An 11,384-nucleotide genomic window follows, 5' to 3' on the forward strand; every position below is an offset into this window, starting at 1 on the left:
TTACCCGTCGCGTCCTGTCGCCTCTTTTGATTATCTGTTATTATGATCGATGTAATGTAAACCCTAAAAAAAGAACTTACATAATACACCACATAAGCGATAATATTCAGTTTTAGACAAATCCAAATTCTTTACATAACTGCCAGCCTATGACCACTGAAAGCTGCCTTTATAGCTTTGCCCTCAGTTCACGAATATTAATTTTCCAGACCAGGTTGAACTTATATGTCCAGTTAATTAACTGAATTATTGATTTATTAAGTAATCACTGAGTTCAAGTTTAAGAGTTTTCAAGAGTTTGAAGTATTAATGGTCTAAACTGATTGTGTTTTTGTACGCTAACGTCATGGAGTTCCGTTTTGTTGCACAGATTAATATTTTCATAAAATCGGTGTAAGGCAGAAATCAAAACTGTTTAAATATCTTTAATATAACGTCATACAACGAGTTCAGTTTGCGGAGTTAACGAGTCTATAATGTCCTGTGTGTCTCACTGTGAGTTAGTTACGACACAAAGGGTACAACTGTAAAGACTTACGTCACTGACATTTTCTGCTTTTTTAAGGAAACCGGATATTCTCTCATACTCCCAGGCGCAAGAAAAAGCAAAAACTATAATTGTATCCAGTCTGACTTTCCAAAACTACTTCCGCTACGAATCCGATTAATGACACATCATCTCGAGTATTAGACCCGTTAAAATAGTAAAACTCCAACAGCTGACTTATAATTTGTACTATAAAGTAAAATTTGAAGGAAATTTCACATAGAAATGAACACTAGGAGAAAGGTTGAAAACTGTTCCTGTGAATACGTTGGCTAACTTATTTCAGGTTTTTCACTGAAGTAACAGCAGTCAATGGCTACATTATAAAGTGTTCACTTTGCGCCATATTGCTCAAAGTATACATGAACGATACAAACCATAGACAGACACATGGAATTAACTTGACCTTGGGGTCTTTTATACAGGGGAAAGAGGTCCTCAGATGGTCTGTACATGAATCAAACTGAGTCAATATGTTAAGTAATCGTAATAAAGATTTACTAACAGTTAATAAAATAGTTGTGACCTGTGGGTTTGCTTTGGGGAGTTGGATAATACGCGCACATGATATAAATGGTAGTCAGAAGGAATTTACCTGACCTTGAGATTAACTCTTCAACAGACGATCAACAGATGTTTGATATGAAATAAACCGAGTCGGTATATAGGGGAATCGTGATAAATATTTATTATTTATACATCAGTGAAATCCCAGTATTTCCTTCATTGATAAAAATGATATCTTCACTAGTTGGATATCACTTTTGTTATTACATTTTGCTATTACACTGCTGGAGACTTTGACCCGTGCACTTCCGCGCAATATATAGTTCGTCACAAAAGAGGTAGAAATTCTTCATGTGCTTAATTTACGTAAACACCTATATTACATAAGCATTAAGCGCCATTATAGAATGTATAATCACTTACAGACAGCGTTTAAAACTGTAAAAAGGTTTTTTGAGCGATATTGCAGCGCGCATGAACAGAATCAGAAATACGACGAAGATGGCACAGAGCTTATTTTTTCACGGATGCAACAGATAAACTGACACGCATTTATATACATGTAGAGAAAATATCAGGATATGAAAAATAAATAGAATATTGCACAGTGAAAGTTGAATACCATAAATATTGTTCTCTTGAAAGGTAGAAATAATAAGCCACGAAACGCGAATCATTTCCACCTCTCACTCGAACAATATTTATGGTATTCAACCTTCACTGTGCAATATCCTCTATTTACTAACTGTTATTGAAACAGTTGTGAACTGTGGGTTAGCTTTGGAATGTTGGATACTACAAGCAAATGGTATATGTCGTAGTCAGAAGGAATTTAGCTGACCTTGAGATTAACTGTTCAATAGACTGTCAACAGATGTTCTGTATGGAACAAACCTGGTTAGTGCTGGAGAACTGTAGTAAGGCTTTCCTGAACGGCTAATTAGTGCTGTAGATATTGTTCATACGTTCACATGTTTGTAGGGTTACAATATACTATATCGAGATGCAATCAATAAGGTGTCTAACGGTAAATCGGTGAACGACACTTTGGGCTGAACCAACGAGGTAAGAGAACACACAAATACCATTAATAACAATACAACTAGTGTATCGCCATGAGAGCAAAATGTCAAGGGTCAAATTTATTGGCGTCAAACATATTATACACAATCCTGACGTAACTGATTGCTACTTGAGCCACAACATCTGCTCGACTGGAAGGGGTTTTTAGTTTCAGATTTTAGCACCATCTGTCAAACAGGTGTAAACCAGCAATATCTGCATTCGTTCTTTGCGAACAAAACTGTTTCCACACGACAGTTTTCACACTGAAACCCTGACATTGAGGCCTAATATATTTTAGACTGAATTTCAGTTGAGTCAGTATGATAAACAAAAACCGTACGTGGAGTGAATATGGACAGTTCGTTTGGAACTGAAGTTTCTAACTGGATAAAATTCTCAAAAAGGCCCAAAAAAGCTTGGCCGAAGCCGCCTTCGAAAACAAAGTATGTTGCCTGAAGACCCTCGAAACTCACCAGATCTATACACAGACATGTATCAAAGGAGTCATGCGCTCTTTGTAGTATGTTTTGCCCTGCCTTACGGAACATAACATCAGCACTGCAAATAAATTCGACAGGCCATATACTAATAGAGAGCATGCTCACGTATGGGACCGTTAAGATGTCTGTCATGTGATACCCACCTATGACCAAACAAAGTACAAATTAATTAAAGACGTACAGGATAGAGAGTAAAACCAGAGCAGCGACGACAGTGTGATAACTGGCAAATGGTCACACGTAACTGGTGAAATACGGCTTCTTGTCTATTTACCTCAGCCAGGGTTTTATTCTATCTGTCCATGTAAATGCATAAATAGTAGCAATTTACACGTCCCACACCACCATGGCTTATGCAGAATTAGGTAAAAAAAATGGAGTGATGTGAATGGCAATATATTAAACGTCACCGGTCTAGAATTACTCAAAATACTATGTTGTCATCACATTTAACAATCTCAGTAAAACAATGCAAAGGGACCAGGCCTCTGGGATGCCAGATTTCACCTATAGTTGCATGAGATGTTTGATGGATAATGCATTCTCAATAATGGTATGTATATACACTGCGAGGTGTGTGATAACCCCCAGTTTTCGTCCACTGACGCACTGATTACTGATAACCGTTGAGTGAATATTTATAACGATCATACACATAAGGAAAACAAAAAATCTTGTACCGTAAATTTTTGTGAATCCACACCCTCCTTATTAAAGGAGGTATGTACATGTAGATAAATACACTTACCAGCGGCAATAGCCAAACAGAGAAGTAAGGGTGGCAAGAGGATCTCTGTAGATGACGGTCGTATTTCTGACACTGGTTCTGGCTCGCTAACTGAAGTACCATTTGGCTCTGCTTGAGGTGAAGACGGCTCCGCCTTTGTGTTTGGTTCTGATGACGGCTCAGTGTTTGGCTCTGATGACGGCTCAGCGTTTGGTTCTGATGACGGCTCTGTGTTTGGTTCTGATGACGGCTCAGTGTTTGGTTCTGATGACGGCTCAGCGTTTGGTTCTGATGACGGCTCTGTGTTTGGCTCTGATGACGGATCTGTGTTTGGTTCTGATGACGGCTCAGTGTTTGGCTCTGATGACGGCTCAGCGTTTGGTTCTGATGACGGCTCTGTGTTTGGTTCTGATGACGGCTCAGTGTTTGGTTCTGATGACGGCTCAGCGTTTGGTTCTGATGACGGCTCTGTGTTTGGCTCTGATGACGGATCTGTGTTTGGTTCTGATGACGGCTCAGTGTTTGGCTCTGATGACGGCTCAGCGTTTGGTTCTGATGACGGCTCTGTGTTTGGTTCTGATGACGGCTCAGTGTTTGGTTCTGATGACGGCTCAGCGTTTGGTTCTGATGACGGCTCTGTGTTTGGTTCTGCTGACGGCTCTGTGTTTGGCTCTGATGACGGATCTGTGTTTGGTTCTGATGACGGCTCAGTGTTTGGCTCTGATGACGGCTCTGTGTTTGGTTCTGATGACGGCTCTGTGTTTGGCTCTGATGACGGCTCTGTGTTTGGTTCTGATGACGGCTCTGTGTTTGGCTCTGATGACGGCTCAGTGTTAGGCTCTGATGACGGCTCTGTATTTGGCTCTGATGACGGCTCAGTGTTAGGCTCTGATGACGGCTCTGTATTTGGCTCTGATGACGGCTCTGCGTTTGGTTCTGCTGACGGCAGCGTGTTTGGTTCTGATGACGGCTCTGTGTTTGGCTCTGATGAGGGTTCTGTCTCTGGTTCTGATGACGGCTCTGTGTTTGGTTCTGATGACGGCTCTGTGTTTGGTTCTGATGACGGCCCTGTATTTGGTTCTGATGACGGCCCTGTGTTTGGTTCTGATGACGGTTCTGTGTTTGGCTCTGATGACGGCTCTGTGTTTGGCTCTGATGACGGCTCTGTGTTTGGCTCTGATGACGGCTCAGTGTTTGGTTCTGATGACGGCTCTGTGTTTGGCTCTGATGATGGCTCTGTGTTTGGCTCTGATGACGGTTCTACATTTGGTTCTGAAGAGGGCTCCACATTTGGCTCTGATGACGGTTCTACTTTTGGTTCTGACGATGGCTCTGCATTTGGTTCAGCACTTGGTTCCGTTATGGCACTCGATGCCAACAAAAGGCTTAATGTTAAGAGAGTCACGAAGCAATATTTCGTCATATTAGATCTACTGGCCGGACGATCTGTAAATAACTGATCCCTCGGCAACAGCAGTCCGGTGATTCCGTCAGGTTTCTAAGTTCCAAGAAGCACTTGGACACCGTTAATCATACTTGTTCATGTCTGAAGATAACGAGAGGCTGTGTTCAGTTCTGCTCCCGCTCTCTACCTCTACTGTCAATAAATGGTAACAACCCACAGCCAGTCACATCGATCCTGATTGGCTGTGTTCCCACGTGCTGCCCATCCGAGCTGCTCAGTTAGTGATGTATGCTCACGTGGTAGTCGATAGATGCCTCGATGAAGTAGAATTGGAGTGAATGATTAGCCTTGAATGCCGTACACATAGACGCCATGGCGTGTTTTGACCATCCTGTATCTACTTGGAATTCAAACGTGTTAAGTGATGCGTATTGCATTTCTGCTATTATAAAAGATGAAAGAATTTCGCACTTGGCACTCCTTTGAATGGTACCAAGTGGACACCAAATCTCCGAGAACGCACGTCAGCGTTAAAAGGGTTTACTATATTATAGTAATTGACGAACAGATTCGGATGTCGATTCCATCTCCCACTGGTATAAGTATTTTCTTTTCTGCAGAAATACTCCTAAAATATAACTGTATAGCAATCAGTGTATAAATTATACTTTTGGAATGTCGATTACACGCACGACTCCACATTGTATATCGTTGAAAAGCATTGAAAGCTCATTTGTCTGCATGATGCTTGAGTGGTGCCACTGTCTCATTCACTTCATCTGTTCTTTCGAGGAGCGGTGCCGAACGAGGTTTTGGAAATTGGACCTGCGAGTACTGACCTCGAATATCGGCTGACAAATTGACATCAAGAATGTCTGTTAGGGCGAGTAGCTCAGTAAATTTCTGTTAATAGGGTACACGAACAGGTACTATAAATCGCAGGGCATCGTTTTAAAGAAAATTGAGAAAGATGTTCCAAAAAATGAAAACAAAAATCTATTTATGGGTATTATTTTATGTTTCTTAATGATCTTTCATTTTATGCATATTCCCGTCAATGGTTGGGTATATTTAATCGGGAAATGTCGGGAATTATTTGGGCCAGCTTAACGCCCTTAATCAGCTAAGCAAAACCCTTTGCTAAAGCAAAAAAAAAAAGTTTCATGAAATCAAGTGACTTGTTCTGTAGCCTTGGAACTCACGCCTTTAACATGGCTGACTCGCACTCTGATCTGGTTTAGCCGAGTGTGGTTTGTTGTATGTATTCTTGGTTATAGCTATCAGCCACGACCTAAGAGGTCACGCGTTCAAATGCATCCCTCGCTTGTTCAGCTCTGGCCATTTACGTCAGAAAGTTTGTCTGGTACCTGACCAAGTTTTTTCTCCTGAAGTTTAGAAGATGTCCTCCCCGGCTATTGGCCTAAACCTAAATTCTGTCGCCAAAGACCTGAGCAATCTATACGTCGAAACAGACAGACCAGCAGTCAACCAATAAGGACGTCACGGGTCAATAATCGCAAGGCCAATTCCCAAAACGTATGACACAAACCACCAAAGAAATAAGAAAGTTTCATACCGTTACCTTTATAAACAGGAAGTATAATTTCCATGTAAGCGAGTTGTCCACGTTAGTTGTCGCTGTTTATTAAATACTAGCCATATACATAGGTATAGTTATATATAGGTATAGAGCAGGATATTACATTTATGTTTAATTTTCAGACGTGAATATATCACATCATTGCGCGTCCGCTAATAGAGTTACATTTATCATACAACTGCCGAATGGTAGTTGACGTAAATAGCCTTCTGTAACTCATAACTTCCCCATACTCACTCTCTCTCTTTTGATATATTATTTTACAGGCGTATACATGTCTGTATATATCCATGAACACGCGTGGGGTGGGTTGGGTGGGTTGTGGAAGGTTGGGGCGTTAATGCACCGTTATTGCTACCTGTGTTTAATTTGCAACAGTCAAATAAATGAATGAATATTTAGGCCCCTAAGCCAATGTCTTTAAAAATCCCACCTAGTTAATCCCACCTAGTTAATCATGTTATTTACCTGCTGTGCAGGGATATATTTTTCTTTTATTGTTCACTTTTAATTGATTTGATTGTATCATGTTGTCAGCTTCAATTTATTTATTTGATTGGTGTTTTTTACGCCGTACGCAAAAATATTTCATTCATACGACGGCGGCAAGCATTACGGTGGGAGAAAATCGTGCAGAGCCCGTTGGGAAACCCACGACCATCTGCAGGTTGCTGCGAGACCTACCCACGCACAGTCGGAGAGGAAGCCTGGGTCATTACGCTGCGCTAGCGCGCAAACCAACTGAGCCACCGAGGCCCCTTGTCAGCTTCTAAGTTCGTGAATATGATTTAAATTATTTGATTTCTACATGGGACACAGTAAGCTCAATGGACGTCAAGCTCCAGTTCAGTGTATTGTATTTTTTGGAGTGTGTATAGAGTAGATAAGATCAAATGAAATTAATATAATACCGAGTACCGTAGTCCTGTGAAACGGACATCTGCTCTGTTCCTGGTGATCTTTGTTTCATATTGCAGCTGAAGTTGTTTTTTTTGTTGTCTGGAAAGCTGAACGACAACCTCTCTCCGTAGAACTTCATCACGGTCAGATAATCTCTGGTTCGAGTATATAAAGATTGGGGCTCATATAATAGACGCACTGTTATGTTAGTCCCCGACAGAGATCATTGCCATTATTACAGGGCTCTTGTGAATTAACGCTGAATGTCAGATCACAATATAACGATCAAATGATTCAACTACCGATGTCTTGGCGATGTGATTGATGGTTCCGATCAGGGATATCACAGATTTGCACCGTTTCAATTATGCGCAAAAGTACTTTCTCCGACACTAAATTAACGTATATGTTAGCCCTACCACAAATTCCGTCGATGAAATAATTATATTTATTGATTGTGGACACCTTTGTCAAGGGCCTGAACAATTTTAGATCAATCACATTAATTAGCAAACAATTACATGCATAATTCGCGTTCAGTGTGCACTCTGCCTACTACTATACCACAGGACACTACTTAGCTACAGCCCTGCCACCACCACCATCCCCCACCCCTCCCTCCCTCCCACACACACACGTCCAGAATATAAGTCCACTAATTACTGGTCAACCATGTGAGCTGTTACGTGCAGGCTCGTTAAGGTAGACACTAATGAACCAGAAATTGTCCCAGTGAACATCACACCAATAAAAGCCATGTTCATTCACAAAAGTCAATGCTTCTGCGCATGGACTAGATTTGGGACAACTCTTTGTGCACATGTCGTTTTGCACGTGGTTCTTCTTCTGGGTGGGGGCGGCCGGACATGGTGAGGGTGGGGGTTACAGGGGATTTGTGCATAGTGCACAAGCGAATGAGTGTCACAAGAAAAGCCACCGGACGTTGCACTTTTTGATTCTTTTCCAGTCAACTTAGTCAGGTGTCTGTCAGTTTGTGAATAACAAATATTTGATTCCTAAACAAGAAACTTCTTTAGGATACAGGCGTCGAAACAAAGATACAAATACTAAGCTACCAGTCAAAATGGACGTTGCGGGGTCAATAGCCACAATACCAAATTTCACCAACCAATAAGAACAAGGAAAGAATACAAAGTAGTCGGATTCACGCTAAGTGAAGCAGTCTGGTTTTTAATGATGACAAAACATGCAAAGAATGATCTTAGAGAGTGAATTAAACCAGTATCCAAATCGTGCATGATGTTAGCATATATGGTGTCACTAATCAATGTATGTCTCAGTTGCGCTTTGATCTTATCCAATATGAATAATGTGCATCCCCTAAACCAGGGTTAAAGGAGAAGAAAATTTAACATCAATCAAATACCATTGAAAAGAGTATGCATTTCCTCGCAGGTGATTGCCATAAAAATTCTAATATGTACCTCAAGTTCATAAATTATAAATAAAGTCAGCGCCAAAATCCACTGTGGGCGACTCCATTTTGCTGAAGAACTAGTCCTGAAGTCTTCTGTGTTAGGAGAAGAATTGCCGTAGAACTCCAGTAGAACTCTTCTTCTCAGAAAAAGCGAACAGTTGTTTTCCGCTTGACAATCGGGGAAACCGGAATGTTGGACGTAGGTTCCGAGTTTACACGAACAAGCCGGCAGTTTTAACGAGTCTCGTTAGCTGAGAGGCAACACCCCCCCACCCCCCCCCCCCCACACCCCACACAGCAATTTATGCCAGCTTTGACATTTTCAGGCTTTACGTGTATGGCGAAGAAAAATCGCAAAATTATGCAGCAGGCACCACCAGATAGAAAAAAATGTGCTCTATTCAGCCTATAGTGTCATTTTAAAAAATGTTCTCCTCCTTTAGAGAATCATACAGTTATGAAGGAGAGTGGCGGATATTCTGGACACTATGTCCACATTTACTTACAACAGAACTGTATTCATGGTAAAATTTAAGAAATCTAGAGAGAAGGTTTTTTTTTTGTTTCAGTCATATGACGATGAAGGCGTCCTCGGTGAGCATGTGCCTCCCTGTTGCATGGCGGATTTCCAATGCTCTTTTATCTAGTGCTGCTTCACTGAGACGATTTACCTAAGGCAAGTAAGCTGCCCCATCCGAGCTGCTTACTTGTGTGAAACAATCGTTGCGCTTCCCGTTTATGTTGAACGCCAAGCAATTAAGCTGTAACTTCCTCTTTTAAGTTCTTAGGTGTGATCCGACCCAGGATTGACCCTGGATCTACTGCCCCCGAAGCGGACGCTCTACCTGCTGAGCCATCGGGACAGGGGCCCTGTATTTCGTGACCATATAAACTAAACCAATAAACTTGGTGTGCCTGGTGTAAATTACGAATTTTCTATTGTTCTATTAAGAAATTTAGAGAGCTGTGGTGCAATATGTAAATAACAGAGGCTTGATTTATGAACAAGAACCTTAACGAGGTGTGAATATGTCCGATTCATGATTGAAAATGGAATTTAGTCAGGTGTGAGGTATGGTATTTTTCGGACTCAAATTCGAATTCCTCACGAGATCGACTTATGCGCCTTAGGGTTCACCGGCGGCAAAATGGAGCGGACGCGAAAGATACAGTTTATCAGACGTTACAGATCCTGCATTCCAAATTTAGAGAAGCTAACAGCCCACACTGTTAGCGGTCTGAAAACGTCGAGAATTTCAAAAACAAACAGCTGGTACTTACTGCAGAAGCTGTGTAGTAGCACACAAAACACAACCGATGCCAAAAACTGAACAAAACGCCGGAATAATTAAGATTCCACATTGTTGTCAACACAACTTCGTCTTTTCTAGGGATCTATAATTGTTTATATCCTCGCGACAAATGTCGGTACACTCTCAGAAGAGTCAGTTCATGCCTAATCAAAGAAATACTTGATTTTTAACTTACGTGGACGTCATTAATACCTCCAAACAAGTTTAATTAGAAATCTTTACGCCAGGCTTTCTTGGATGGTACTGCATATACAAAAGCCGCGATATACTATACATAGGATTCCAATTTAGGCCTATCCATATATCCAGCACACTATCGAGCTTAACGGAAACTCGTCTCCGGTACACTGTATGTACACGGTTATACCACAGAAAAGAATGGCTGAATATGGCTTAACGCCACTTTGGCAATATTTCAGCCATATTGTCGCGAGAACATGTGAACCGAACAGCCATACATCCAATAACTTGACACAGTATATGTCTGCCTTATCTGTTTTACACATGCATTAGTGGTAATTCATCCGTAACGGTACCATGACGTAAAAGCTGGAGCTACCATTTGGCAACACATGATACTGCTCGTCACGAGTGAGTTTGTGGATAAACGACGTCAGTCACATATTCTGGGGACAAAAAGGAAAACTTGTTTCCTATTGTTACATGTAAAAAATAGTCCTGCTGTCACAGGAAGCACAGGTCCTGTTTGTTGCAGTGGCTGACTTGACAGGCTTAGTGAAGAGGTTATTTTACTTCCTGCAACAGCAATAAAACGGATCATGCATATATCTCAACCAAGGGACAGATTGCACAAAGCGATTTTTAACACAAACCAAAACTTAAAACTTCGACATAATAAGCAGTTTATTTTGAAATACTCGTCTCTGACTATACCAGAGATTTTTGGCCAAAAATCGATCACCTCCAATCCGACTGAATTTTTGCCAGCATTTGAGAATAACCCAAATAATTATTTCTCACTAAACTGAAGTCACGTCAGCGCAATACTTAATGTTCAAAATTGGAAATGGGGATCACGTTACAACTTAGAGACTCATTTTAACATTAAAAATAGTACAGGTGCGAGTCTGATATTTTGGGAAAGGTAAAAATTTGGACCATGACCGAAAACAGAGGAAAACTTGATTGACTGGCAAATACTTACTTTTTCCACAAAATCTCTGATATAGCCTCTGTTATAAGTGTTCCCAGTTTTACCTCATACTCTCAAAAGAGATTAAGTTTAAATCACTTATAAAACCTTTGATTTTCAACATCAAAACTAGCGGTTACAAACGGCCCTTGATGTTTTCTATTCTGTTGCTGGCATGTCAACACGAGAATCTAAATATACTAGTATTCATTAACACATGACACACACA

At 41.0% G+C, this 11,384-nt stretch overlaps 1 protein-coding gene across 1 annotated transcript; it reads left to right on the plus strand.

The window, feature by feature from the left end:
* Positions 1-2,965: 2,965 nt before the first annotated feature.
* LOC135473228 (uncharacterized) lies at positions 2,966-4,806 on the plus strand. The gene is made up of 2 exons (XM_064753072.1): positions 2,966-2,984; positions 3,485-4,806. Exons 1-2 carry the CDS (start codon positions 2,966-2,968, stop codon positions 4,804-4,806), a joined length of 1,341 nt encoding a protein of 446 aa, XP_064609142.1.
* The last annotated feature ends 6,578 nt before the right edge of the window (positions 4,807-11,384 follow it).

Source organism: Liolophura sinensis, chromosome 8 (genome assembly GCF_032854445.1).
Source record: "Liolophura sinensis isolate JHLJ2023 chromosome 8, CUHK_Ljap_v2, whole genome shotgun sequence".
NCBI lineage: Eukaryota > Metazoa > Mollusca > Polyplacophora > Chitonida > Chitonidae > Liolophura > Liolophura sinensis.